The sequence below is a fragment of the Peromyscus californicus genome, unplaced genomic scaffold, assembly GCF_007827085.1.
Source record: "Peromyscus californicus insignis strain IS unplaced genomic scaffold, ASM782708v3 Scaffold_2__1_contigs__length_46816999, whole genome shotgun sequence".
In the NCBI taxonomy this organism is placed as follows: Eukaryota; Metazoa; Chordata; class Mammalia; order Rodentia; family Cricetidae; genus Peromyscus; species Peromyscus californicus.
In genome coordinates, this window is record NW_026294540.1 from 12,322,600 (window position 1) to 12,344,449 (window position 21,850).

Consider the following 21,850-nt stretch of genomic DNA (forward strand, 5'->3'; position numbering starts at 1 on the left):
TGGTGGCGTACGCCTTTAATCCCAGCACTCAGGAGGCAGAGGCAGGCAGATCTCTTGAGTTCCAGGCCAGCCAGGGCTATACAGCGAGACACTGTCTTGATAAATATATAAACAAACAAGCAATCAAAAAAGGCCTAATTTTTAAATATATGATTTTGAGCTGGTGAGGGAGCTCAGGAGGTGAAGACACTCGCCACGCAAGCCTCACGGCCAAGTTCAATTCCCTGGAACCCACAGAGACAATCAACTCTGGCAAGCTGCTCTCTCATCTCCACACACGTATCCACACTCACATACCGCACAAACCCTAATAGTAATAAAGAAATTAATCCTAACACTCAGAAGGCAGAGGCAGGCATATCTCTATAAGTTCCGGGCCAGCCTGGGCTACATAGTGAGGCCTTGTCTTAAAAAAAAAAAAAAAACAAAATAAAACAAACACACCACCACCAAAACCCTGCAAACAAAAATTAAAACAAACAAAAACTCATTTTGTATGACACCTCTGAGGACCGACTCTGAACCCATTTTGCACCCCAGCTCCAGAACAAATGGGGACACCCAGGATTATTATACAATTCTGTATTTAGGGACGTGTTTACAGAATGTGTCCCTTTTGTAAAATTTTAGACAAAGTTCATCATCATCAATCTCTCATAGAAACAGTTTGTGGGTATGTCTGCTTGTTTCAAACCGTTGTAGGATGTGAACTGGTTGGATCTCTTGCAGGTCCGTGGGCTTCTGCACAACCAGGATTCTGTGGTCAAAGGTCAACACCAGATCCCGTCACACTAAAGCCACAGTGAATTCTGCTGAGTCGCCTCGACGTGTGGCGTGGATCACCACAACAGGCAGTTTCAGGATGAGAAGTGGCAGGGTCTCCCTGGGGGTGGGGGTGTGTAGCCACGGGGGCGGCAGAGGCCGAGACAGGCTTCGTTTGTCCCAGAACGGATTCCTCTGAATACTCATCATGGTTTCCTCGTGTCAAAATATAAAAATACCCTCCTCTGGATAAAAACGTATATAGTGGAAAACTTCTCAATGCATAGCCAGGGTTATGTGTGGAAAAAGAGGTTTTTCCGGGGCCTGTTGGATGTCATCTGTCTGCAGCTGGGCACATGAGAGTTAGAAATTCCAGAACATTATTTTTTTTTTCCTTTCTGGTGGCCAACTTTAGGCTCACATGATTTCAAGATAGTCACTGCATCGGAAGAGCCGTTAGTCCCTCGAGCACTGAATGGCGACAGAGATGCCCACACATTTATCATCACGGCCAGTTCAGCTTCCACAGTGTGGGAAAAAAAAAAAAAAAGAAAGGAATAAAGGCTGGAGAGACTCAACAGCCGATCTGATACGGAGGCCGTCGCATCCAATGGGACCTTTCTCCCTGGAAATCCCGATCAGGTTGGAGGAAGGCTGTTTCAGAGTTAGAGGAGTCACATTTTTTTGATCACAAGCAGGTCTTGTGTAGGAAAATAGACCAAGAGGTGGGGGGATATGGTGGCCGTGTCGTAGTGACTTTGGCCTTACCGAGTTCCACAGACTCCTGGACACTTTCCAGAGATGCACCGATGTTAACTTCAGAAGATGGTGGGAAACAGAGTTTGAGGTATCTGACTGGATGGATCTAGTTTTCGGAGCTGGTTGCTAAGCTTTGGGGGGCTACGGTGAAGCAACGCTTTCTCTTCTAGAAATAAGGAAGGAAGGTGGAAGCCACAGGGTTTTCTGGAATAGAGTGGCCTTGCTCAGACCTTAGGAGAAACCTTCCAAGTACGGCCACGATTCAGGATGGGAGCCAGGGTCACTCTGACATAAGTGACCCTCTTTGAGTACCTCCCCCACACCCCAGTTTTCCAAAGGTTCCGGAAACACTTTGTCTATCCACAGGAGGTTTCTAACTCGGGCTTGGAGGCCTTTGTGAAACACACTACATTCGCTAAGGGCAACATTTCCACCAGCGACAGGATCTCCTGCGACCTGGAGCCTGCAGACAGGCCGCCGGCATGGTCCCACCCTCAGCAGCATGGAGGTTTTCATTTAGAGTCTTTTGGACTTTCTCTTTGTAATACGGGTTCTGGAAGGGCGGCAGCAGCATCGTGCTGTGTCTCACAGACAGGCGTGGGGGGGGGAAGAAACACCAAAACCCGCAGTCCAAGGGTTTTTCTGAATTTGGTCCGTCTTAAAGAGTGCTTTGCGATGGCTTTGAACAGTTGTCTTTTAATCTCATCTCATGGCAAAAAAAAAAAAAAAAAAATTTACACAGCGTCTGTGTCTGCTCCACAGCAGCAGTGACAGCATCTGATTTTATAACTCTCTTTAATATCAAAACAGCATCGGCTGGGGATAAATTCCAAAGGATCCTTTATTAAAATAGCTGAAAGAGGTCTATAAATATTTCTTTATTTTTCTAAAAGAGTTTGGAGTTTTTGGGTGAGAATGTGGTGCCGTTTTGGTCCTGCCTCCCGCGGGGGAGGGGACAAGGGCAGGATCCCAGTGCCTCCTACCAGCAGGGCTGTGAAAAAGAAGAGGCGGTGGCATCTGCTCACACACAACTTCAGGTAACTAGTGTTACAACAATAAACGTAAACGGCTTAACATTGCTGTCCACATTTACATGGCTGAGTTCTTACCTCTCTGGCCCCACCCCATCTGGGAGAGGGAGGGGGTGAAGGAGAGAGAAGGTGACCACTGGGGTACACCACTCACCCCCCACCGGTTCAGAATTCCCACTCCAGGGCCTCTTCCCGGTTGGCAGCCCTCTCCAGTCGGTAGATTATGCTATTCAAGTTGGCCATTTTCTCATGCCGCCGCTGTAAGTTGGGGTTCACCTTGGTGCTGGGGTGCAAGGCTGCAGCTGTGTCAGCAGTGGGGCTGGCACTCGGCACTTTGGCAGGTGGGACGCCAGGTAGGGACGGGGAGATGGGGGCTGAGGAGGAGGGGATGGGTGACACGCATGTCATGAGGTCTGGTGAAGAGATGGCAGAGGGTGAGTTCGGTGGCCCCTCCAGGCTGCAGCATGAGGATTCCGAGGTGGACTTGAAACCCAGAGGGTCTGAGTGAACCTGTTCCCCAACCTCCTTTTCTTCGGGGGTGTGCGATGAAGGGCAGCCTGGGTTGGGCGTGTCTGAAAGGAAGGGCCCGGGGGCCAGCTCTGGGAGTCCAGTGTTCCCCAGAGCGGGGGTCTGCTCCTCTTTGGGGCTGCCTTCCCCTCTGTCTGGATCCCCTACATCCAGGGGCTGGCTGTCCTCATCCACCTCTGTAATCTCCTCCTGCTTAATCCTCACCAGAGCCCTGTCTGGGGCAGCTCGGGGTGCAGGACTCTCAGATTCCTGCAGCTCCAGGCTCTTCATTGGGGGCTTTTGGTCCTCAGCCTCTGAGTCAGGGCTCTGCGGGGTGGGGTCTATGTGGGTGTGGCCTGGTGGCAGGACACCGGGACCCCCACTTGGGTCAAAGTCTGGGTCATCCTGTGTTCCCTCCACCAGCATCTCACGACGCATCCTGGACCTGTGGTAGAGACAAGGGTGAGCGCTGCTGACCCCAGACTCGGTCCACAAGAGCAGTGTCCCCCCTATTCTACCATCACCCTGGGCAACACCCATGTCTACAGCTGTGATTTCCAGCCCTGTTTCTTTCTGTTGTTGTTTTTTCCAGACAGGGTTTCTCTGAGTAGTTTTGGTGCCTGTCCTGGATCTCGCTCTGTAGACCAGGCTGGCCTCGAACTCACAGAGATCCGCCTGCCTCTGCCTCCCGAGTGCTGGGATCAAAGGCGTGCGCCACCACCGCCCAGCCAGTCCTGCTCTTTAACAACACCCATTGCTCCTTCTTCCCAGAGCTCACTGCAGACCGCCACACTGTGTAACTCAGCAGCTGGTCAGGGCTGTGCCCGCCTCCCTCCCTCCAGTACCTGGGACAGACTAGGTACTCAGCAAACACTAGGTCGTCGTTAACGTTTCCTTCCGCCGCTGTAACTGAGACTTCTGTGTGTACGTGAGGGGGTGTGGGAGGAGGCCAGAAGTCCATACTGGGTGATGTGAGATTAGTTTTTATTGTCAAATTGATACAACCTAGAATGAACCTGGGAAGAGGCAACCTCGTCGGAAGGACTGCCTCGATCAGACTGTCTCCCATGCCGTGTCCGCGAGAGATTGACTCGACTGTTAATTGATATAAGGGGCCCAGCCCACTGTGGGCGGCACATCCCTAGGCAGGAGGGTGTGCGCTGTATAATTAAAAAAAAAAAAAAACCTAGGGCTGGAGAGATGGCTCAGAGGTTAAGAGCACTGGCTGTTCTTCCAGAGGTCCTGAGTTCAATTCCCAGCAACCCCATGGTGGCTCACAACCATCTGTAATGAGATCTGGCGCCCTCTACTGTATATACTGTATACATGATAAATAAATAAATCTTAAAAACAAACAAACAAACAAAAAAAACCTAGCTAAGCATGTGCTAGGGAGCAACCAGGTCAGCAGGTCAATAAGCAGGCTCCCCCCATGGGTTCCGCCTCAGTTCCTGCCTTGACCTCCCTCAATGATGGACCATGACCTGATGGATAAGTCAAATGACCTTTCCTCCCCAAGATGCTTTTCGTCAGTGTTTTATCACAGCCATAGCAAAGTAAGACTAGGGAGGTGCCGCCACCAGTACTCATACACCTTATTTGCTCTTCAATGTGTTGGGGGCCGTGGAGGGCAGAGGTCTGTCTGGTTCGTCCTCCATCGTTCTTCACCTTGGCTTTTGAGACACTCTCTCGGTGAAGCGGGTACTCACACACCGGCTGGACTGATTGGCCAGTAAGCCTAGGGGCTTCCCGTCTCGGCCTGCCCAGCTTTGGGGTCACGGACGTATGTGTCTCTTCTTTTTAAACTTTAAGTTACATTTGTTTATCCAGTGTGTGTGCGCGCGCACACACACCATAGTGTATGTATGTGTGTCTGTGTCTGAAGTCAGGGGACACCTTGTGGGACTTGGCAATCTCCTTTAGCCTCGTGGGTCCTGGGGATCAAGCTCGCGTTGTCAAACTTGTCAGGAGGCATCAGTGCCCTCTGAGCCAGCTTACTGGCCCAATGTATGGCTTTAAAAGTGCATATGGGACCCAGGGCCCTACTTATGGCAAGCCTGGTTTTCTTTTTTCTTTCTTTTTTTCTTTTTTGAGACAGGGTCTCATTATGCAGCCCTGGCTGGTTTGAGACTCACTACGTAGACCAGGCTGGCCTTGAGCTCAGAGATCGCTCTTACTCATCTTTCAAAACCCACCTCAAATATCACCTCTTTGTTCAAGTTTTCTGGAGGTGAGATTCTCTCTTCCCTAAGCCCTTACTCCTTCTCTTCTGCCATATTAATCAGGCTAAGGTGAAATTAATTGGCTCATGATGTATATATGCTTATCAGGCTCTGGGAGGGTGGCTTTGAACCCCTGATCTCCAGAGTCCAGCTCACTGTGTGTATGTTTTTGAATGAACGCGATGGATAATGATAGAATGCTCAGCTCCTGTGGGAAATGAGAAGCAGAGGTGATGTCCCCATTGCCACTCAGGAGGGGACGAGAGAAAGCTGTTAGGACTCATGTCTCTTTTGGAAGTTGCTTACAATGCTCTTCCTGTTTACTTAGGTAATATTATATCCTTCTGGGGTATATTTGATGTAGTTGAAGACTAGATAGTTATAATTATGGTTTTTCTTGGTTATGATAAAAGATAAGGTAGATATGAAACTTTAGACTCACAAATATAGGATAAGTAGAATATTTTCTTTGAATATGCCAAATATAAACAGACTAGATATTGTAACTGTAATTCTTGCTATATGTATTTGTTATATGTAATTTTACTATGTTAAAGTTAAACCTTTTCTGTTTAGACAGAAAGGAGAGGTGCTGTGGGACGTTCTGTATGCTGTAAATGTGTTGCTCCGATTGGTTGATAAATAAAAAGCTGACTGGCCAGTAGCCAGGCAGGAAGTATAGGCAGGATAAGCAGACAAGGAGAATTCTGAGAAAAGGAAGGCTGAGTCAGGAGATGCCAGCCCACCGTCCAGGGAGCAGCATGCAATGATACACAGGTAAAGCCACGGAAAATGTGGCCACATATAGATCCACAGAAATGGACTGAGTTTAAATGTAAGAGCTCATCAGTGGTAGACCTGAGTTGATGGCGGAGCAGTTTTAATTAAAAAAAAAAAGGACTCATGTCTCCTGTTGCTCTACAGTCTGCATTGGGTACAAAGCTCTACTGTACAGGTTGTTCACTCCTAAAGTGGCTCCATCTGACTGATTTGGCACTGGGGCAGGGCAGGAGTGACATGTCATCTTGTAGAATCATCATGAGACTCTGAGAGGTTAGTGACCTGCCGAAGGCCACACAGCTAAGGTGTGTATGATGTCTACAGGCAGGCTGGGGAGAGGGGTGTGTGCATCCCACACGTTCCCCTTCTTCGTTCTTAGGGATCTTGGGACAGCTCTCTGCCCCAGAATGGATGGATAGACTCTCTTCCACAGTGCCACATGGACACTGGTGACATTTCTTGCTCAGAGAGTGGGTAGGGCCTCAGAGATGATCCTTACAATCTCTACCAAGCTTCCTTCAGGGGGTCCTCTAGGACAGCCTCGGGAAGCCCTGTGGCCTCGCCAAAGCCACAGCACTTGGGACCTCTGAGACCCGTCCTGGAGAATGGAAAGGCCTAAGAAAGGAGCCATGCGGGCTGGCAAGATGGCTCAGGGGTTAAGAGCAGTGGCTGCTCTTCCACAGGACCTGGGTTCAATTCCCAGCACCCACATGGCAGTTCACAACTGTCTGTAACTCCAGTTCCAGGGGATCTGACACCTTCAAACATACACGCAAAACACCAATGCACATAAATTAAGAATGAATAAATCTTAAAAAAAAAAAAAAAAAAAGAAAGAAAGAAAGGAGCCATGCTTAGAGGAACCGCCATGCCTGAGGCTCCAGTAGGGCAGGTGTTCCTTCAGTCTCACGGAAAGGAGAGACCACGAGACCCTAGCTAGCTCCAGCTGGAGACGCCTCAGATCTTGGCCTGATCTGTTCCTTCCTAGAGGCCATTGCACAGAGTGGGAGTGAGAGTCACCCTGTCAGTGGTGGCTGTGCCAGGCCTTTCCATAAACGTCAGCACTGACGGGGGCGGGGGCGGGGGCGGGGGCGGGGAGGATGCACCATGGTCCTTGCTTACAGCTTACAACACGGGGCTCAGGGTCCCTCCGCTGGAGGTGACACGGTTAGTGCATCCAGGAATCTAGAAACAGCTTCGTGATCCAGCTTGCAGCCCCATAGGCCCGAACCACCCTCAGGTGTCCCCATGAGCCTCCGGGGCCTTCCTTATGACCCTCTGTGTCCCCTGTGACCCTCTGCGTCCCTGTGTCCCCACGGCCCCCTCTCTCCACCACTCGGGGACCCTATGTCAAACACCCCCCACCCCACCCCCCCCGCTACCTGTAGTTGTGGAACCAGTTGATGACAGTGTTGGTCTTGAGGTTGAGCTGGAGTGATAGCAGCTCTATGGTCTGCTGGGAGGGATAGGGCTCCAGCTGGTAGGCCTTCCGCAGCGCCTCCTTCTCGGCGGGCGCCAGCACCACGCGTGGCTTCTTGGCCTGCATGAGGCTCAGCTCCTGGGGCTGCTGCTGGCAGGGGCTGGGGCACTCTGAGGGCACAGCCGGGGACTCGCTGTCGGAGCCTGTGCCGATGAGTCCGTAGCGGCGCTTCAGATAGGCTGGGGGGAGAGGGGGCAGGCTGGTGGGCCGTCGGCACCGCACTCACTCGCCACTTGGCAGGGGTGGTAGGGTAGGACTCCAGGGACAGTGGCCAGCCAGCCCAGCAGAGTCCTCCGTGCCCCGACTCCCATCCCCTGTTCCTGCTCCCTTGGCTCTGCTGAGATGCTGGCCTGTCTCCTGCTCTACGGCTCGTGAGGCCAGCTGAGGTTAGCGGGGGGGTTCCTGGAGCACAGCCACTCCAGAGGCCGTAAGGGGGTGCTTGCGGTCAGAGGGCGTCCAAACCGGGGAGCTCTGTGGCCGGCCAGACTATTAGAAGTCTTGCCACTAAGTTTCAGAACAGTTCGCTGTGTTGAGGGGCCACTTTGAACAAACCCTCTTACTGTAGGATGCCTGGTACCACGTCACAGCAGCAAAATGTGAACCAAAGCTCTGCTGTGGTTTAGATCTAGAAGGTTCTCCAGAGGCTGTTGTGGCATATTCCTTTACACTGTGTGAAGATATGTCGCTGTGATTGGTTTAATAAGAAAGCTAAATGGTCAATAGCTAGGCAGGATTTTCGGGGCAGAGAGAACGCTGGGAAGAAGGCGGGTAGCAGCCAGATGCAGAGCAAGCAGGATGGGCAATACGGAGATGCAGTGATAAAGCTACAAGGCGGGCCAGACGGTGGTGGCACATGCCTTTAATCCCAGCACTCGGGAGGCAGAGTCAGGCGGATCTCTGTGAGTTCGAGGCCAGCCTGGTCTCCAAAGCGAGTTCCAGGAAAGGCGCAAAGCTACACAGAGAAACCCTGTCTCAAAAAAAAAAAAAAAAACTGTGCGCCACTTCTGGATGTGTGGATGGCACGAGAGCCGCCACATGCGACTTTGGTGGGGGATGTGAGTATCTGGGTTGCTGCAAAACGGGCGTCTTCAGAGCGTGGTTGGGACCTGGTTACCCGGCCACCCCAGCCTGGCTCTCACCTTTCTTCTCCAGCTTCTTCATGTCCCGCAGTTTTTCCACGTTGTGGGGGTCGCTCAGCCACAGCTGCATGCGCACGAAGGGCTCCCGGCCCTTCAAGCTCAGCTTGTGCCAGGGCTTGGGCCTCGACAGCAGGTCCGACACGGAGCCCTGTGTCAGCCCCAGGATGCTCTCACCAAACAACCGCTGCCCTGGGGACAGGGCAGAGGGCAACTGTCACCCCAGGCCAGGCACAGAGACCCACTCCCAGGAGGGTCAGAGGAGGAGCAGGCTGGGGAGGGTGGCCCAGGACTCCTTCCGCACAAGAGACTGGGGAGGGTCAGCACAGGACAGTAACAACGTAAAATGACTTTTCTGTCAGTACAGTTCTTCATTCCCGGGGGATCACCCCGCCAGACTGCCAGCAGACACCCTGTACTGTATACGCGCTTGTACCCCTCCCCCCCAGGATACCCTAGTAGATTCTATCCAAATTTCCAATGCGTCTGACCTCTGATCCATTAATTCTATCCCCCGGGATCAGCCTGGAGAAACGCCTGCCCAGGGGCATCAGGGCTATAGACTGTTTTTGGTGGGGAGGGTGCCGGGGTCAAACCACAGGTCCCATGCATGTCGGGCACGCTCCATGCTACCCCTGTTCCTGCCACTCCTGTCCCTCTCTAGATTTTGTGTGTTCTGAGAACAATCTTGCTTCGTAGCTGAGGCTAGCCTCAAACTTGCGATCCTCTTGCCCCAGGCTCTTTTTTTTTTTGTTTTTAAAGATTTATTTATTATATATACAATGTTCTGTCTGCATGCATCCCTGCAGGCCAGAAGAGGGAGCCAGATCTCATTACAGATGGTTGTGAGCCACCATGTGGTTGCTGGGAATTGAACTCAGGACCTCTGGAAGAACAGCCGGTGTTCTTAACCTCTGAGCCATCTCTCCAGCCCCTGCCCCAGGCTCTTAAGTACCAATTACAGGGATGCAGGACACACCTGGCTCCTACTTTCATGTGGAGGCCACAGGTCAACCTTGGGTGTCTTCCTCAACGGCTTTCTAAGCCTCAGTTTTTGGAGACGGCATCTCTGACCGGACCTGGAACTCACCATTTCCTGGCTGCCCAGGGATCTGTCTCTGCCCCAACTCTAACTCTGAGTTACAGATGTGTACCACCATGCCCAGCCAGGTTCTTGTTTGTTTTTATTTTTATTTATGTGTCTGGATGTTCTGCCTGCATGCATAGTACACCACTGCATGCCTGGTACCCTCGTAGGTCAGACGAGGGCATTGGATTCCCGGAACTAGAGTTACAGATGGTTGTGAGCTACACATGTGGGTGCTAGGAATTGAACCCAGGTCCTCTGGAAGAGCAACCAGTATCCTTAACCACTGGACCATCTTTCTAGCCCCCATGACTGGTTTTTAACATAGCCAGGGATTGGAACTCAGGCCTTTCATCAGCTGAACATCTGCTTAGCCTTCCTTTCACTTTCTTTCTTTCTCTCTCTCTCTCTCTCTCTCTCTCTCTCTCTCTCTCTCTCTCTCTCTCTCTCTCTCTGTTTTTCAGGACAGAGTTTCTCTGTATAACAGTCCTGGAACTCACTCTGTAGACCAGGCTGGCCTCAAACTCACAGAGATCCACCTGCCTCTGCCTCCCGAGTGCTGGGATTAAAGGCGTGCGTCACCACCGATGGGCTAGCCTTTGTTATTGACCTTTAACTCTTGTTTTTTTTTTTTTTTTTTTTTTTTTTTTGAGAAAAGGTCTCACGCTGTAGCCCAGGCAGGCTTCGAACTTGTGGCAATCCTCCTGCCTCAGCCTCCTAAGTGCTAGGATTACTAAATGAGTACTGTGCCTAGATCGTGTTGGGTATTTGGGGACAACGTTATCTTCCTCTCACAACAGAAACCGTAGTGACAGTTGTTGGATTTGTATGTGTACCTGGTGGGGGACAGAGCTGGCATGCATCTGTGATTCAGAGGAAGGTGTCACCCTGATCCCTGATCCCAAGGATAAGCATCATCATTGCTTCAGTGAATGGATTTCTTTTTTTCTTTTCCTTTTTTTTTTGAGACATGACTGTCCTGGAACTCACTCTGTAACCCAGGCTGAACTCAGAGATCCGCCTGCCTCTGCCTCCCACGGGCTGGGATTAAAGGCGTGCGCCACCACGGGGCGGCTTCTTAAGGCCTGCTGCAGGGCGGTTTTGAGAGCCAAGCTGTATCACCTCCCTTTCCTTCCTCAGCAGGAATCCTGGTCAGAGTCATGGGCCTCACATGGGGTCCTGCACGCTCAGGGCTGGATGGAACCTCCAGGCTGGCCCCACGGTCACTGGAAAGTCCCAGTGGCATTTTGCTCAAAGCCCGGAAAAGCTGGTCTAGGGCTGCAGGCAGCGCCGGGCCTCACCACGTACCTAGGTTGTTGTCTGTGAGGACCTCCTTGACCCTCTTGGTGATGGAGTATGTGTCCAGCTCTGGGGACATGGCCACCATCTCCTGGATGCCCCCTGCAGCCTGGCTGCCTGAGAAGGGCTTCCCGCCCAGGGAGGAGCTGGCCCGACCCTCAGGCTGCTGGTTCTCTTTGCTGCTTTCCAGCGACAGGCCCAGGGGCTCCTGGGAAGTCTTTTCAGGTTCCGTAGGGCTTGGGGGAGGTGACGGTGAGGACCTCGGCTCAGTGGGACTGGCTGTAGGCAGGAGACAGGGGGGTGGTCACTGCCACTGGGCGTGGCTGGACAAGATGGCTTGTCAGAGCTGAGACTGGAACCAAGGCATCTTGCGGCCCCCACAGTGCATCCCAGGAAGGGACTATTCAGGGGGCCTCGTGGTAGGTAGCTTTTCCTTTTTTTGGGGTTCTGGGAGTTGAACCAGAGCCTCTACCAATGAACAGTAACAGTTTGACTCTTTTCAAAAACTTCATTTTGAGAGATGGGCCTCCATACATTGCAAAAACTGGTCTCGAACTCACAATCCCCCTGCCTCTGCCCCAGAGTGATGCTTGCCTGTCTGCAGCCTCTCTTGCCTATCAGACTCTGCCAACTGTTAGTCTGCCATTTGCTTTGACTGTCTGTCTGTCTACAGCCTGCCTGTCTACTAACAGCCCGTCCCTGGGTTTTGTTTTGTTTTTTTTGGGGGTGGGGTGGGTTTCGAGACAGGGTTTCTCTGTGTAGCTTTGTGCCTTTCTTGGAACTCACTTTGTAGACCAGGCTGGCCTCAAACTCACAGAGATCCGCCTGCCTCTGCCTCCCTAGTGCTGGGATTAAAGGTGTGTGCCACCACTGCCCGGCCAAAAATGTGTAGCCCAGGCTGGCCTCGAACTCGTGATCCTCCTGCCTCCGCTTCCTTCAGCAAATCCTACCAGCCACCACAACCGGCCCATCCCTGTTTTACAGCTACAAATTGACAGGGGAGCTCTAGTCTTCTGGCTAAGGTGAAATTGTCACCTGGGACCTGGGACTCTGTCACCTAACACTGTCCTCTGGTTTGTAACCCTGCTGGCCGTCCTGATTATCTCAGTGACTCAAGGTATGGCTTCGCTGGATCCCCACCTTGCAGGTGAGGTTATCAAGTCTAGGCTCTGGTCCTGGGCTGGGATCATTGTCTCTTTATGGTCGCAGGGGCAGGTGGGCCATCCTGCCTGCTGCCATGTGTCCTGAAATAAGTGCCACCCCCAGGACCCCAGCAGCCCTGCCTACTGGCCCTGTGACTCCAGGCAACTCTCTCTGGGCCTCCATTTTCTTCCCCTGCTGAGTTCAGGCTCCACCCTGCCCATGACCTCATTAATGATCAGCTGACTAGCCCAGGCCCGAGCTAAGAAAGATTCGGAAGAGCGACACCAGATCTCAAGGGAGTTGGCCAGTGTGATCATGGGGGGGGGGGGGGGGGGGACCTCCACTGGCCGCGTTTGACCCACAGCTCTAAATGCCTGAGGCCCAAGCTTTTTGCACTTCTGGTGGGTGGAAACTTCTTTCCAGGGGGAACAGAGAAGGGAAGGGGGTGTGTGTGGGTTAGGAACACATGTCCCAGGTGACGGCACTGGGGGGCTGTAAAATGGTGTTGGGGATGGAGAGAGGGGCAGAGGTGGGCAAGCAAGCCTACTGATTGGGGGTAGAGCCTACGGTGGCCCTGGCCCCTGTACTCACCCTGCGTGGCGCTGGGCTGCTGGCTTGGGGGCTGGCCCTGGCCCAGCTGGTCTGATAGCCACAGCTGCATGCGAATGAAGGGCTCTCGGCCCTTCTGTGTCAGCTTGCTCCATGGCTTTGGGCGTGACAGCATGTCACTCACGCTGCCCTGGGACAGCCCCAGGACCTACGAGTGGAAGGCAGATTAGCAAGTCCTGGATGTGGCCTTCCTGGCCCCTCCCAGGCCCTTCAGAACCTGTTCTCCACCCTCAGCACGGCACTGTGTACAGAACTCCCACGTGACCCCTCTCTCCCAGCTCTGGTTCCGTGACCCTTATTGAAACCTGATGTTCCAACACCAGCTGGGGGTCATTAAGGCACTGGGCCAGGCTGAGTCCTTGATCTTCAGGGGCTGGACCATGGGAGCTCCAGAGGAGTGTGGAGGGCAGGGGACTGGCTATTAACTGGCCCAGTGTCCAGGGATGGCTAGACGCCAGGCAGACATTCGACTGGGCTCCTGCGGCGTGGCTTCCCACCCGGGTCACCCTCCAGACTACAGGCCTTAGGGCCAAGGTCACAGTGGACCTTATTCCTGGGTCCCCAGGCTCCCCCCCACCCCCGTGGTCCACACCTTCTCCCCAAAGATGCGCTGGCAGATGCCGTTCTTAGCCAGCTTCTCCTTGACCTGGCGGGTCAGCTCCAGCGTGTCCACCTCCCGGTACATGTACAGCTCGTACTGCTCGGGCGTCAGGGGCGGCACGGTGGGCTTGAGTGTGCGGGGCACGTAGGCCGGGTAGTAGGGCAGCCTCCCGCTGCCCACCTCGGGGACCCCGGCCTCGGTCTTGAACTCTCCCACCCTGGGAGGCTCATCCTCGCCCACGGCTGCCTCATCCTCAGGGCCGATGGCTGCCTCGTCCCCGCGGGGCCAGGCTCGCCCATTGGGCTGTCCCGAGTAGCTGGAGGAAGAGGAGGAGAGGGAGGGCGACACGGAGGCATAGGGGCGGCTGAGCAGGCCGCGGTCCGACGCCCAGTGGTGGTCAAAGTAGCCGGCGTCGCCGATCTCCGACTTCACCTTGCGGATAATCCGCTGCACAAAGGCCGCGGGGGACAGGACAGCCAGCGGCGCCTGCGCACTGCTACTGCTGCTGCTGCTGCTGCTGCTGCTGCTACTGCTGCTGCTGCTGCAGCTGCTGCTGCTGCAGCCACCGCCGCCATCCTCCTGCTTCACGCAGGCCAGGGCCCCGTTCTGGCTCACAGCGGCCAGCGAGGGCCGCTCCGGAGGAGAGGGAGGCACAGAGCGGCCCCTGGGTCCTGACTCCATATCCAGCAGGGCCTGCTGCTGGGCTTGCATTTCGCGGCGGGCTTGTTCCAGAATGTTCTTAATGGCGTCTTCCGAGGTGCTGGAGGAGGCGGTGCCGTTGGGGATGCTCACGGAGGCTGTGGAATTCTTGGGCTCACCTGTGGGGAAGGGTGGCAGCATGGACAGGGGCCCGTCATCAGGGCCAAGTAGCATGTGGTATCTGTGTTTATACCACCTAAATGTGGGGGCCGACCTGGGTCCAACAATGGGGGACTGGTCAAGTAAGTGATGGTCTGTCAGTCTGGTGGAATATTAGGGAGCATTCATAAAAAAAAAAAAATCACCGGGTGGCGGTGGCACATGCCCTTAATCCCAGCACTCGGGAGGCAGAGCCAGGTGGATCTCTGCAGGTTCGAGGCCAGCCTGGTCTACAGAGTGAGATCCAGGACAGGCACCAAAAATACACAGAGAAACCCTGTCTCGAAAAAACCAAAACCAACCAACCAAACAAACAAAATCAAGCCAATAGCAAAATCTTAGTATACGTAGAAAAGAATGAATTTGGAGATAAGACAGTTGTCCAAACCCAAACTGAAATCATGCCTTTTATCTATACTAAGAACCCATGTGTAAAACCTCAAGGTCAAGAAAGAGGCGGTTGGACCGCAGAAAGTAGGTCTTTCAAGCATTCTATAATAGCAAAATCATGGCCCAAACCCTAATGTCCAAAGACAAAAAGACTGGATGACAAGAATGATAGTGTGCATTCAGTGGAATACGACACAGCAGCGAAATTCCCTGCAAAGCCAGGCAGGCATCTTAGTAACATAAACTAGGACATAAAGTTCTAAAAGATGAGTCCGGGGGGGGGGGGGGGGGGGCGCGGCAGTGGCGCACGCCTTTAATCCCAGCACTCAGGAGGCAGAGCCAGGTGGATCTCTTTGAGTTTGAGGCCAGCCTGGCCTACAGAGTGAGATCCAGGACAGCCAAGGCTACACAGAGAAACCCTGTCTCAGACTTAAAAAAAAAAAAGAAAAAGAAAAAAAAGATGATCGGAAGTGTAACACTTCTCCAAGAGTATCAAGCAAGTAAATTAAACATGACTTAGGGGGAATCTTATCGAATGGCAAACACAATGGACTGATAGGGAAAAAACAGGTTGATGGCTATCTTAGGGAGGGGAGGGGAGGGAAGGGAAGAGGAGGGGAGGGCCAGGTCAGAGGCACAGGGACTCTCTACACTGGTGAGGCCCACAGTTTGCAGAGGCTCAATTGGCTATATGAATAAGTGAAGGAACACATACAAGGAGAAGGCCACACAGGAAGTGAGCTGAGAGAATGCCACAAAGCAAGGGCAGACTCGCCTGTGCCCCAGGAACAGCAAGTGATCAGGATATGATCAGGTGCTGCCTCTGTGCCAGACAGGTCACCAGACCTTCCTTCATGACCCTTCCCTATGGCCTCCATCCTGGGACCCACCACACAGCCATTCCTTTGTGTGTGTGTGTGTGTGTGTGTGTGTGTGTGTGTGTGTGTGTGTGTGTGTGTTTTCCAGTGAAAAGTGATAGAACAGTATTCAGTCATGAAAAGGAACACAGCACGGATTCAAGCTGTGACCTAGAAAAACATTTACAACAGGAAGGGCGTGAAGGACGACCCAGGAAACGCCTGTCACGGGACTTCAAAGTGCCGTCCAGCAGCGGGCTGAGATGGGGAGTGTGGCTGCTTACCGGGATGTGGAAGGCACGCCTGCCTTTGGTTTCTCAAGACTGGATCTCTCCATGTAACCCTGGCTGTCCTGGAACGATTCTGTGGACCAGGCTGGCCTCGAACTCAGAGATCCGCCTGCCTCTGCCTCCTGAGGACTGGGTTAAAGGTGTGCGCCACCACCGCCTGGCTAGCCTGCCTGTCACTGTCATAAGCAGTTTGTATACATCCCTCCCCGATCTCCATTCTGGATGTTGCCTTTGGTTCCCTCACGTAGACTCCTGGAGCTAGCACTTGGTCCAGTACCCTTCCGCCTCGGTGATGGCTAGTGCTGTCTGCTTGACCCTTCCCAGCTTTTCGGGGCATGCAGAAGTGGGAGTGGGGGCGTGTGCCCACCCTTGGAGCTTAGTCCCTTGTTGCTGGCCCTGTACTAAGCCTGAACATTTCCCTCAGCTCTGCTGCTGACTTCAAAACCCCCCTGCCCCCGTCTGTTTCTGGCCCTGGGGGGGGAGGAGCACTGTGGCCTCAGGCACCCAGAGCCTGTGTGACTGAACTCAAGGCCTGGCTGCATTTATGTCTCACCCGTATCCATAGCCCTGTCCAGCATGCGGTTGGAGCTTTAAAAATGTATCATGATGGGCGGCGTGCACCTTTAATCCCAGCACTCGGGAGGTAGAGGCAGGCAGATCTCTGTGAGTTCGAGGCCAGCCTGGTCTACAGGACAGGTGCAAAGCTACACAGAGAAACCCTGTCTCGAAAAAAATTAGGGTTGGGGATTTAGCTCAGTGGTAGAGCTAAGGCCCTGGGTTCAGTCCTCAGCTCTGGGGGGGGGGGGGGGGGAATGTATCATGAAAAACCAAAAAAAAAAAAAAAAAGTATCATGAGGGATTGGAGAGCTGGCTCAGCAGTTAAGAGCACTGGCTGCTCTTCCAGAGGACTCAGGTTCAATTCCCAGCACCCACATGGCAGCTCACAACTGTTTATAACTCCAGTTCCAGGGGACCTGACACCCTCACAGACAGTTATGTGCAGGCCAAACACCAATGCACATAAAATAAAAATAAACTATTGTAAAGAAAATGTATCATGAGTGGCTCTGAGGATTAGACCATGGGGCAGTGCAGACTCCTGCCTGTCAGACGTGGTGTTCCCTCTCCTGCGGCCTCTCCCAGGGACAGAGGGCCCCTCACTGGAGCGGCACTCAGGGACACATGTACCTCATAGGACTTGGGAACTGGGACACTTGCAAGGATCCTCCACCAGGGGGCAGCAGACACCACACGACTGGTGGGAGAGCTGAACCCAGCATCCCAGGCAGCCCAGGGTGGACTGCAGGGGAAGTGTGTACACTGGGCCTGGCTGCAGAAGTCCCCAAGCCAGTGGCAGGGACAGCCACATGGTCAGAGCGGCATGGTCAGAATCACAACAAGGAAGAAAAAGATCTCTCCCCCCACCCCACCCCACTGAGACAGGGTTTCTCTGTGTAGTTTTGGTGCCTGTCCTGGATCTCACTCTGTAGACCAGGCTGGCCTCGAACTCACAGAGATCCGCCTGCCTCTGCCTCCCGAGTGCTGGGATTAAAGGCGTGCGCCACCACCGCCCGGCTGGAAGATGGTTTTTTTTTTTTTTTTGGTTTTTCGAGACAGGGTTTCTCTGTGCAGCTTTGCGCCTTTCCTGGAACTCACTTGGTAGTCCAGGCTGGCCTCGAACTCACAGAGATCCACCTGGCTCTGCCTCCCGAGTGCTGGGATTAAAGGTGTGCGCCACCACCGCCCGGCGGAAGATGGTTTTTGACTGTATCGCTCTGTCCACATTCTTCTGTGTACCTAGGCTGCCCCCCCCTGCGACCCCCCCCAAGGACACTGACCTCACTTGATGCCCCCCCACAGCTTTCAGAAAAAGGTGGGCTGATACCATCCCCATCTTAAAGATGAGAAGAGGGAGGCAGAGAGAGAGACCAGGTCGTTAGTGCAAGGGCACACAGCCGATTAACAGCAGAGCCAATTTGTCTACTCAGTACAGTAGGTCACAGTGGGAAATCGGAAACATCTGGATTAGGTGGTGGTGGGGGGCTCCCTGGAGGTGGTGAAACGAAAGAACCTGAGTGGGTGTTGGTTAGACGTCCTGGGTAAGGGTGTAGTGTCAGGGTCTAGCAGGAGTCCTCTGAGAGGTGCGGAGGGGTGTAAAGACTGGGCCTGGATGTCTTGCTGAGCAGCTGGGATATTATCTTGAGAGCAGTAGAGAGCCACGGAGGATGCCTGAGCAGTGAGTGGCATGCCCACGTTTGCGCTCCAGGAAGGTCCTCCTGGCCCTCGGGGCGCTCATGGGATGACAGGTGGAGGTGGCCTTGCCCCTTGTGGAGGAGGAGAGCAGCCTCAAGGTGAGGTGCAGGCGAGGGTCAGAGGTCACTGGCCTAGGCCTGCCTACTCACCTCCCTTCTGAGACTCAATCTCCTTCTTCGCCTGCTCCAGGATACTCTTGATGGCGTCGTCTGAGCCCGTCTCGGGTGTTCGGATTCTCGGGGTGATGCTGCCTGGGGAAGGCAGGAAGATGGCGGCTGTGGGGCCTGCAGGGTGGGGGAGTCAGGCCCTGCAGGTGGGCAGGAGGGTGTGGACCCGACTGTCCTGGGTGTGTGTGTGTGCGCGCAGGGCCACAGCTTACTCTATGTGACAAATGATACAGATGGCATGGTGACTCTGGCTTTGGGACTGGAACCCAGGGCCTTGGGTGTGCTAGGTCGGCGCTTAGCGCTGAGCCACGCGCCGCCCAGCCGGACTCTGGCTTAACAGTAACAGACCATGACGATGATGGCAATAACTAACACTTTTTTTTTTTTTCCCAAGACAGGGTTTCTCTGTGTAGCCTTGGCTGTCCTGGATCTCACTCTGTAGACCAGGCCTGCCTCTGCCTCCTGAGTGCTGGGATTAAAGGTGTGTGGCACCACCGCCCGGCCAGCTAAAGCTTCTTGAGCAGTCCTGCTATTCTGGGTGCAGTGGTTAGTGTTCTGGGTCCTTTTAGCCCCTCCCCAGAGAGCTGACAAATGGGGAAACAGAGGAACTGGCCCAGATCCTAGGCTGGGCTGCCCAGGGAGGGTTGGGGGTAAGAGTGGGGGGGCGTGGCCCAGTGAAGGAGGGAGTGAGGCCATACATCTTTCCCTGGAAAGGTGGACATCGAGGCACCGGGCGGCAGCTCACCTACCCTGGACGGCGGCGGGGCTGCTGCATGGCTCACCTCGCTGCCGCACCTGGATGGTGCGCAGGGCCAGCACGTTCTGCTCATCCGACAGGAACTGCTTCATCTTGATGAAGGGCTCCTTCCCCTTCACCGTGAGCTTGCGCCAGGGCTTGGGCCGCGCCAGGATCTCACTCACCGAGCCCTGCGACAGCCCCAGCACGTAGTGACCGAACACACGCTGGCCGATGTTGTGCTTCAGCAGCTGCTCCTTCACCTGGAAGGCGATCTCGGCCGTGTCCAGCTGCTCCTCCTCGGGCCCAGCCCCGTCCACAGCCTCCGGGGCCCCAGCGGGCTCAGGGCCCAGCGCGGAGGTGGCGGGAGCCGCCGGAGGCTTGGCACCACCATAGAAGGCCGGTGGGAATGCCAGCAGGTTGCCCGCCTCCCCTTTGAAGGCAGCCGCAGGGCCCATTATGTGCTTGGGCAGCAGGGGGTCCCCGGCCAGCCTCTCCGTGGGTGCCAGGCTGGGGAAGGGGGACAGTGAGAAAGTCCTTGGCCCATCAGGACCCAGGCTGGAGCCCAGCAGTGGCTGCCCAGGGCTTGGGGACAGTGGGTCTTCCGGGCCTGGTGGAGGTGGAAGCTGAGGAGGGTAGGAGGGCTCCGTGCCCAGTGAACTCTTGATAGAGTCGTCCTCCGAGGGATCCTCCTCTAGAACACCAGGAGGGATGCACAGACAGACAGACAGACAGAGGGACAGAGCGGCCGGTGGTAATGGAGGAGAGGGATAGGCAGAGGCAGGAGATGATGATTAGAGACGGAGAGGGAGGGGATAGAGACGGGTTCAGAGGGAGCAGGGGCAGGAGGTACGGGGAATGGAGGGACAAGGAGGGAAAAGGCTATAGACCTCAGAGATCATCAGCACCCACACTGGCTGTTTCCCCTCCATCCTCAAATCCCACCTCCTCAGACCCCCCTTCAAATGCTGGTTTGTGGGAGCCACCTGCTGCCGTGGGGAACACGACCCTAGCAAGCAGGGATACGCTCACTGTCTCGGACGTGTCTTTCGGCCCTCTGGGCCCACGTCACCCAGGCCACCCAGCACTTTCAATTTAGAAGGGAGGGGATGAATTAGGCGCCTGCTGTATTCTTGGGGAGGGTCACAAGGCTAAAAGGTCACAGAGCCACTCGTGGGGAGAAGGCAGTTTTAAGCTGTGGGCCATTCCCGGGGGGGTTGGCTGTGGGGTGGGGGTATGGACACCTCCCCCGCTGACTCCTTCTTAAAGCCCCACTGTCCAGCTGGACTCAGGGTCGAGGGGAGCCATTGGGAGCCTTGGGACTACCTGTGACTTTGAATATGGGGAAGCATCACACAGCGGGTGTTCATCTCACAGGCTGGGTCTCGGTTCTCCTGCCTCATAGATGGCAGTGGCCCTGGGGTGTTAAAAAGTCCAGGGGCATCCCTGCCCAGACCCCAGCCCGAGTGCCCCTCAGGGTGTCCCTTGTCCCCTACCAGGGCTGGCCAACAGCGCTGGCTTCTCCAGCAGGAACTTCTGTGTGGGAAAGAAGGCCTCCTTGGCCATGAGCAGAGGGTCGTCCGGCTTGGTCAGGGCCTGAGGAGACGGGAAGCAAGGCTGAGAAGGCATGGTTGGTGCGGGCTTGGGGGCGGCCAGCTTTGGGGGGCAGGGATGGTGGCGGGGACATGTACCTGCGGGAGGCTGCAAGCGCTGGAGGCCAGCTTCATGGCTCTCAGGATGCTGCCAGAGAAAGGAGAGAGGCCTGAGGTCAGCGGGCCCCAGCAGGAAGAGAGGCCCCGAGGGAGATGCTGCCTATCGCCCTAGCCGCTGGACGCTTCACAGGCGACCTCGGGTCTCTGGGTCTCGTGTAGCCCAGGCTAGCTCATTATTCAGACTCATTATGTAGCTGAGGCTGTCCTTGAACTCCCAATCCTCCTGCCTCCACCTCCCAAGCGCTGGGATGAGAGGTGCACAGTCTCACCCACCTCTGATCCTCCCCTTTTCCCCAGCTTTCTCTCACACCCCCGCCCCTTCCTGTCCCCTCCTCTGTGGTTCTAGGGAAGGGACCCAGGGCCCCTTGCACACCACACACGTCCTCTGCCATTGAGCTACACTGCCTGCCTTGTTGCTTCAGCGGGACGTGGATGGAAACTGTAAAATACAGAGTTCTCCAGAAAGTTCTAAAAAGCAAAACTTGGATTTGCCTTGGGCTGTATGCCGAGCGCTGAAGCGGCTCCACAGGAATGGAGGGGGGTGTGTGGTCACTGCGCTAGGGATCATGGGAGAAGAGATGACGGAGCCACAAGAGGCTGTGCCTGGGTTCCACGGGGTACCCTACCACAGTCATATCGGGGGCGCTTAGGCATCGGACCCTGGGGACACCAAGGGTCAACGGTCTCCTGCAAACTGTGCCAACCGCAGGCCCGAAGTGACAGGCATGTTCACAGGCTCCGTTGGTTCCCAGAGGCAGCTTGGTCTGGTGAAGCCCCTATCCCCACGGCCTGTGCTTATCTGGCTGGTGTGTGAGCCCCCAGTTTCCACACCGTGACAAGATGACTAGCTCCATGTCTCCACGGGACAGGACCAGGTTAGTTTCTCTGTCAGCTTGACACAGGCTAGAGTCATTGGGGAACCTTAGTTGAGAAAATGTCGCCGTGAGATCGGCCTATAGTCTGTGGGGGCATTGCCCTGATTAGTGATTGACGTGGGAAGGCCCGGCCCTTCTATGAGCAAAGTGGTCCTGGGTCCTACCAAGAAAGCAGGCTGAGCAAGCCATGGGGAGCAAGCCAGTGAGCAGCACCCCTCCATGGCCTCTGCTCCCGCTCCTGCCCCCCAAGTTCCCGCCTGGTTTTCACTGATGGAACCTGTAAGCTACAAGTTGGT

General features: G+C 54.7%; 1 protein-coding gene across 10 annotated transcripts in view; it reads right to left on the minus strand.

Annotated features, from left to right (window-relative positions):
- The window catches only part of Cux2 (cut like homeobox 2), a 194,940-nt gene continuing 173,090 nt past the window's right edge, over nt 1–21,850 (minus strand). For 9 of the 10 annotated variants that reach the window (XM_052755287.1, XM_052755292.1, XM_052755288.1 and 6 more), the window contains 10 exons: nt 20,659–20,707; nt 20,464–20,584; nt 19,014–19,661; nt 18,214–18,315; nt 13,408–14,234; nt 12,798–12,963; nt 11,073–11,342; nt 8,681–8,869; nt 7,444–7,720; nt 1–3,504 (listed from right to left, as the gene is read on the minus strand). In XM_052755287.1, the coding sequence (XP_052611247.1) occupies nt 2,718–3,504; nt 7,444–7,720; nt 8,681–8,869; nt 11,073–11,342; nt 12,798–12,963; nt 13,408–14,234; nt 18,214–18,315; nt 19,014–19,661; nt 20,464–20,584; nt 20,659–20,707 (3,436 nt within the window). In that variant the 3' untranslated portion in view covers nt 1–2,717. The remainder of the gene's footprint in view (nt 3,505–7,443; nt 7,721–8,680; nt 8,870–11,072; nt 11,343–12,797; nt 12,964–13,407; nt 14,235–18,213; nt 18,316–19,013; nt 19,662–20,463; nt 20,585–20,658; nt 20,708–21,850) is intronic. The other variant, XM_052755284.1, reaches the window with a different exon arrangement.